This window comes from Mugil cephalus, chromosome 10 (genome assembly GCF_022458985.1).
Source record: "Mugil cephalus isolate CIBA_MC_2020 chromosome 10, CIBA_Mcephalus_1.1, whole genome shotgun sequence".
NCBI classification, from domain to species: Eukaryota; Metazoa; Chordata; class Actinopteri; order Mugiliformes; family Mugilidae; genus Mugil; species Mugil cephalus.
The window spans coordinates 14,256,583-14,264,066 of NC_061779.1; the positions used below are offsets into that span (position 1 = coordinate 14,256,583).

Genomic DNA, 7,484 nt, shown 5'->3' on the forward strand with positions numbered 1-7,484 from the left:
CATTAATGCCCAATCGTCCAGCTCTGGGGCTGTGGTAGAAGGGGGGAGGGAGCCCACGCCAGAATTCCGCAAAGCAATTTGAATATGTAATGTGCCAGCCAAGATATAATCACCAAATCCCATTCAGTGATTAAAGCACACTTAAATTGGGCTCACTTAACATTGCTTCACAGAAAGACTCTTAAGCGGGTTAATCTGCCGCTGTTCCTTCTACAGATGTTTCATTACATGTCCAGATTATTTGCGTTTGAACAAATTTTGCGCGTTTTCACGGCTAGAAATTCCACCGCTTGTGCGCCATTCCTCCATTCAGATCTTTCATGTCTGCACAGAGACAACCGGCACGGAGACATGGGGGCTCCCCAGGGTTTGCCAACCACCCTACCTCCTCCCCCTCCAAGAACAAAGCCTCCCCAGTTGCAAGCCTGACCCAGTAACCTGGCTAGCAGCCTGGGGGTATAGCGTACCCTGTCTTGGGGCTTCCAGGGCCCGTGTGAGCACACACAGGGCTAGCGTTTGTGTACAGAGCAAAGTCACTTTCGTCAATGCAATCGGCTCTTGCGGGGATTAGAACAGCTCCTTTTAGACAGGGCTGATTGTGTGGTAAATATGTAGTAGCCTAGCAGGCAGAGTCAGGGAGGGTGTATTACAGGCCCGGCTAATCTGGCCAGACACAGGCATCTTTCTTTACGGCCGCTTCACAGGAATTCCCTCTTACTTTACATACCAAGCATTTGTTTGATGTACATTTTCTCTGCGCACAACCTTTTAGCGCAGGACATCTGACACGACATCTTGCAATTGCGATAATTACTGAGAGCTCTGCAATGCTCTCTTCATAAGCGGTCAAAGGCAACAAAATCCATCGACTCTAATGGCACTAAAATCTGGAAAATCACAAGGACCGATCTCTTCTGCATGACACGCTGATCTAATACTTAAGGTCCAAACAAGATGCCGAGATGAACCGCCATAAGTGTGCTCAAACAGCAAATCACAACTAACTAATTTAAATTAAATTTCTGAGGCACTAGGGAGAGTATGCAAAACATCTTACCCCCTGGCTCCCCTTGAAGCAGATCGCTGGCTGATTTGATAGGGATGCCTGAGGAGAGAGAGAGAGAGAGAGAAATTCACATTCACAAATCAAGTTGATTCTTAATCTAACGGACAGCTCATACATTAATAAATATTACCATTGTTACCGCGCTACTCAGTGGATTTCTTCATTAAACAACAGCAGCCTGGCTAGGTCAAACAAGAAACGAGGCTCGGAGATGCCCCCGATGTTCCCAACTCAAGGGTTCAAGGGTGTAATCAATCGATCAATAACCCGCGAAGAACTTTGAACAGCTCGCCGATCTGATCTTTTTCTGCACCAAGACGGACAAAGCACCTTCTGAAACGTTTATATTTCTTTTAAAAGACTTTTATAAAACGTCTGCACCGCTCCCCAAAAGACCACAGTGTACCCGGATTAAGCTCCCGACCACCATATTGTTTCTGTCCCCCCTACTGATGAAGAAATATGAAAAATCATTTAAAATTCCTGCCTCTGAGGCATCACGATACATCTTAAATAGATGGAGATGGTTAGAAGTATGGCTGTGCCAGTGACTGACAGGGCTCTTCATTTATTATTAATGCTTTGGGGGAACGTCTTCCCTATTGAAGAGGATTGTTGTGATTTTCTTCATCACCCGCTAGCTTTTAATATTGAATGGAATAATAAATATTAAAGCAGATAATGTTTGTTACATATTACAAGCACAGCCGTAGGGCTAAATCAAACTTTTTTTAATTTATTTTTTTATTAGAGAGTTAATCATAAACGAAGACAAAAGCAGCTTAAATGAGGATTTAAATTGTGACAGTAATTACAAGTACCACAATTTGATAGAGCTGAATCAATTGGGTAATTATTACATTATCCCCTAAAATGGCTTTACAAGCTGTAATAATGAGAGGTTTTATGTTAATAAATTCTCTTGTTTTGGATGCCAAGTTGAGAAAATTGTTTTTGTCTGATGTTTATGCTTCTTGAGCTGGAGCATTTGATCCCTTTTTTTACAGCTGACATGATGGCGGATGTCCCCACTAGTGTTTATATTTAACGCAACGTCAACATTTATAAACGCTTTATGGACGAATAGGGCAAAATTATTTCTTACAATTTCACAACTCAACATTAATTATTTCATTTTTAAGTATAAAAAACATTAGTCACTGAGTTACGAGCCACCATTGGCTCATAACTCTGACTGGTAGCCACGTACCATTTATAACAGAATGACCACAAACAGTAGAGATTAACTGATTAGTCCATCAACATAAACGTGTTCTTTATTGACACATTAAAAATTGAGTATTTTAAGAAAAGAAAACATTGAATCTCAAATGGTAATGTCTGTTGGTTCGAATAGTATCTGAAAACTTCAGCTCTGGGAAATGGTGACTTTCTCCAAGAGAAATGTTACAGAAACTGATAAAAACCTCTTTTCTTTATGAAAAGTGGTAAAGCTTTTCCAGTTTTTACCTCTCAAACATTTGCTCATTTTCTTAAGTACATGTTAGTACAATTTTTTCAGATAATAATTTAAAGTCCAGACATAGATATACAAATGACGTACACTCACTTGTGAGTTTATTAGGTCCACAAGTGAAAACCAGTGCAATATAAATATGCAAATATAACCGCAGGAAAATAATTGATAGAGCAGCTGATTCGAAAGTGATTTCACTCCAGATCCTGTGCTTTGCTCCACTATTATTGTGTAACACATGCCTCTATTATTTTGAGTGGGCTGGGATAAGTAACATTTCAGAGTTTAATTCAATACAGTTGAACAGATTCACATGCTCCAAAGTGACCGTCCGTTGAATTACCACATTTCTGATGCAGTTTCAACATAAACTGAACATTTTAACAGTTGTTGATTTAGGGCAGGACTATTTATGTTCCAGCAGCGTACCTAATGAACTGGCAAGGGAGTGTAATTCCATACAAAAATGAGTCAATATTATAGATTTCCAAGCCTCTAATCGCCCCCCTACGACACAGACACGAACACAATAACTAAACCAGAGCTCTCTGAGGTTTAGGTTCCTCTGGATCAAAACTTCCACGGTGAGAGTGCACCAGGTCTGAAACTGTATTTTTTTTTCTTTCCTCGGGTGGTCTTCGACTTGGAAAGCTTTTCTTCTCCTTCTTCTTTTTTTTTTTTTTCCTTTTTTTGCAGCGTAACCTCTCCTGCCTGCTGTCAGCTGTATGAGGTCCGGAGTTTACTCTGCTTCACAGACCAATGAGCAGCGGAGATGGGCGGACTTCCAGTCGTGTAAAGGGCAAAAGAAAAAAACAATACACAAGAGCCGAGCAACAACTTGCATTGCCGTGCCAAGGAACCTAAAATGCGTACTCTCCAGCTGACCCAGCGAGTCCCAAATCCAGGTTGCGTTTGACGCACAATCACGAACAGACCCGTGTTTTGGCGACTTCGTAAAAAAAAGATGTATTTATGAAAAAGACTCAACATTACGATCCTCCTGCTGTAGTCATAACTATGGGACTATCACCGTTTATATCGAGAACTGCTGTGGGAAAAACCATTTGGATTGACTAAATTATCTCGGCGTAATCTAATGGACCGTATAGGCAATAAAACAGTGTCCCAATTCAGAGGAGTCGAATAATTTCCTTGATAGCTTGTTCATTAATTTATTCCCGAGGGCGGAACGAGCATCAAACACTTAATGACCGTCAAATGAGTTGGTAATATAAATAATAAATTTAAAATGGGACGCGTAAAATCAGAGAAGCGCAGCAGGCTTTTTAAAGATCACAAAAGCTCCGTCGTATGGGAACTTTAATTCAGCCTTTGACAAACACGCAGACGTTCAAACTATCGATTTCCCCCCCTCTGTTATTTCACTCGGGGGGTTAAAGGAATAATTCAGTGAAATCCCTTCATTCATCAAACTCTGCTGAATTGCCTGTTATGATCACAACAAAGCTTAGCACTGCCTTCTACTGTAACACAGCCAGAATAAACTAACGCAGCCCGCATTTATCTTTAATCGGTGACATTTGAACAGTCCACAGTCTCACGGAAGTATTTTTGCTTTTTTAATTCTCGACCCAGCGGGGAGAGCAAGCCTCGTTTTCCATACAGCTCCCGGAGTTTGGAGGCGATTAAAAAACAAACAAAAAATATAGATAGGAGAAGAGATGGGAGGTGGGGGGTTTAAAAACGAAAAAGCGTGGATAAAAGTTGGGTAATTTTTCTTACCTTCAGGTTCTGATATGCTTCCAGGGTCCGTATGGCAGTGTCAGTGAGTTTGACGTGATAAAGAGTTTGGTTCGGGGTGTTTTTGTTGATTTTGCCACAGGAGAGTCCATACCGATGCTCCTGTCTCAGCGCTGCCATTTCTACAACTGAAGGCTGCTGGCGACATTCTGGCCGCACGTCACCGAGGAGGCGACGCGTGGGCGGGGCTAGCACTCACGCACGCACACGAACACACGCACACACACGCACACTCATTTAAAGCATGAAGTAAATACTATCTGTGAGTCTACATCACTTTCGCTTTCCAGACTAAACTTACTGGCCAATTTGCGCCTTTATATTTTCCACTTTATTTATTTATTTATTTTAAATCTATTGTTGGATTTGTATCATTATTTTATTGACTCCTGTCCCGGTCCATGCTGCGTTCCTTTAGCTGGACTTTGGTAAATGCACCCTTTTTTTTTTCCAACACACATAAACAAACGCGTAGAGCAGGAAGTAGAAAAGAAAAAATACACCTGCAGAGGTATGGGTCAAAAATAGCATTCACGTTTATTTCCTTTTTAGCTCAAGTAAAAGTACAGCAGTATGATAAACAACGTGTGTAGAAGTACTTATAAAAAATTGTGCATGCTTTTGATGAAAATAGTTTAAACTAATGCAATTTAATTTTGTTTAATGGAATTAGTTGGTTTGAGTTGGGGCAACGTACACCGATCAGGCATAACATTATGACCACCTTTCCCAATATTGTGTTGGTCTCCCTCGTGCCTCATCAGAAAATGGACATGGGTCTTCTGAGGGTCTCCTGTTGTTTGGAAACAGATTGTTATTAGTGGGGTCCTATGGGTTGAGGGGAGGGGTCTCTGAGGATCATCCCACAGATACTTGATCAGTTTGGGATCTGGTGAATTTGGAGTCCAGGTCAACACCTTGTGCTGTTTTTCATGTTTTTTGAGTTGTTCCTAAACTGTTTTTGTGCCTGTGCCTGTGTCGGGCTGTATCCTGTTGGGGATGGCTGCTGCCATTTAGGAGTGTCATCGCTATGGGGTGGGGGTGTCTGGTCTGGTCTATGTGGGTGGTGCATTTCTACATCTACATGAATACCAGGTCCAGAAGTTTCCCAGCAGAACACAAAATTAACACAAGATGATCATTGTTATTCACTTCTTCTGTCAGTTGTGGCTGATCATTGTATATTAATTGTGTGGAAATCCAACCCACGATTTAGCTGAGTTCATGCAATGGGATATTCTTTGAGTGTGGATGGAAAGTAAGATGCAGTGTGCTAATGTTGTACTCAACAATTCCTCCAGACATATGCATTTTAATGTAACCGTTCTGTTCTAAATCCTCCTTCACGACTGTTACGATCTCCAGTTTATGTTGAAACGGCGTAAGGAAGGTGGTTATTCAAGTCAGCACTTTGGAGGATGTAGTCTGTGGTGCTTTTAAACTGGATTGAATTAAACACAAAAGCAGGGGCGCACAGGCAGGATAGCCACACCACGCAATTGTTTGTCGCCCTGTGAAGAAAAATGAGAAAGGGGCCCCCAGATGTCTACCTTTTGGCATATTTTACAATGACAACCATCTACCCCCTAAAACCTATGAAGGCCCTACAGTGTGTCGACAATACTCAACAACCTCCCAACTAGGGGCCTCTTTCTATCCGTCCTATAACAGATTTTGCTAGTTGGGACTTGGGGGTGGTAAGCCACCGAATCTTTGCCAGCAGCCCAGAACCACACACACACACACACACACACACACACACACACACACACACACACAAAAGCATTTCTGTCATGTAGCCTAGCCCACTGACTAAAATGGGGCTGTCAAAATAATGGAAACACGTGTCGGTACAAAACAATGCAATTCAATAGTAATACAAACCATAGCCCCCAAAATGAAATCTCAGTTAAATCAACACTAATATTTGTGGAGCTGCAACTGGGTAATGTTTGTCATTTTTGTTTTAAATCAAGCTGGAATTGATTGACTAGCGGATTATCTTTTCAGATGCCATGTCTGCTGTTAATCCAGACTTTAAAGTATAACCACCATTATAATAATGCAGAATAAGGCTGAGCTCATTTTATCTTCACTGGGTCTCTGACAATGCATCACATTTACTGGACCACTATGTTTTGACTGAAAAATATTCAGTTGTAATCTAAATGTAGCTCTCAAATCCAAGCAGCAGGGCGGGATTAATACAATGTTTTCCTCTGAAACACAATGGACAACATAGAAAATACGCATAATATTGGAAAAGTGAAAGATGCTCAAAGTTGTATTAAAGCCCAGTACCCTGAATAAACTTATTGTCCCCAAGCAGGCAATTTTACTCGCACTATGTGCGTCAGAGAAATTAAATGACAAATATGGAATTTGGATTAATTTAATCCCTGATGGACGACATGCTTTGGCTGTGGATTAAAGAGCAACCTTTCAGTCTGTAAAGCTGTTTTTCTTTATGAGATTGGAGGATCTTGATGTTTAACTATTGTATTGTAAGTTACACATTAGTTCTCCACCTCCCTCCTGTGATCCAGGAACCGCTGGATGACATTTTTCTTTTTCTTTTCTTGTGTGTTTCTTGATGTTTCCATCAGTTATATCAACCTCAGGGAACAGGAGAACTAGATTAGTTTGAACTTTAATTCATTACGAGTTAAATCTCATCAGAAGTTCAGAACAAATATAAACTTTTCCTAAAAATTAAATTAAATGTTCCGACACACAATGACTTGCTGTTGAACAAAGGTGCAGAATTGAATATACATCATGCAAATGTTTGCCCTTGTTTAAAACTGTCACGTGGATTTATCATTTGCTCTGCAATCATGTCAAGAGCAAAACACATAAAAACTGTGATGGGTTAAAGAGCATTATCCACTAGTTTTTTAAAAAAAACTTCCATTTGTCATCCTGTGTCATCTTTACAGGCTGCGTGTTATTACATTTTATGCGCCTACCTTGTCTTTAAATTGAAAATAAAAATCTCCCGTAGTAAATTACATTAGAGCTCGTATCTCCTGAGATCTTATTGGTAGATACTGCATTCATGGAAACTGTATTATGGGGCACGGCGGTGAAGTCATTAAGAAGCTTACAGACGTTCTGGCAGATTAGGTTTTTTCTCTTCTAATCCTGTAGATTACTGCTGCAGAAGGCTGCTGGCTGCTT

The 7,484-nt window shown here is 40.7% G+C and overlaps 1 protein-coding gene across 1 annotated transcript in view; it reads right to left on the reverse strand.

Annotated features, from left to right (window-relative positions):
* LOC125014552 (RNA polymerase II elongation factor ELL) overlaps window positions 1–4,446 on the reverse strand; it is a 26,081-nt gene extending 21,635 nt beyond the window's left edge. The window contains exons 1-2 of the mRNA XM_047595719.1: window positions 4,287–4,446; window positions 1,058–1,105 (exon numbers count right to left, since the gene is read on the reverse strand). Of these exons, the coding sequence (XP_047451675.1) occupies window positions 1,058–1,105; window positions 4,287–4,424 (186 nt within the window). The 5' untranslated portion in view covers window positions 4,425–4,446. The remainder of the gene's footprint in view (window positions 1–1,057; window positions 1,106–4,286) is intronic.
* Between the last annotated feature and the right edge of the window lie 3,038 nt (window positions 4,447–7,484).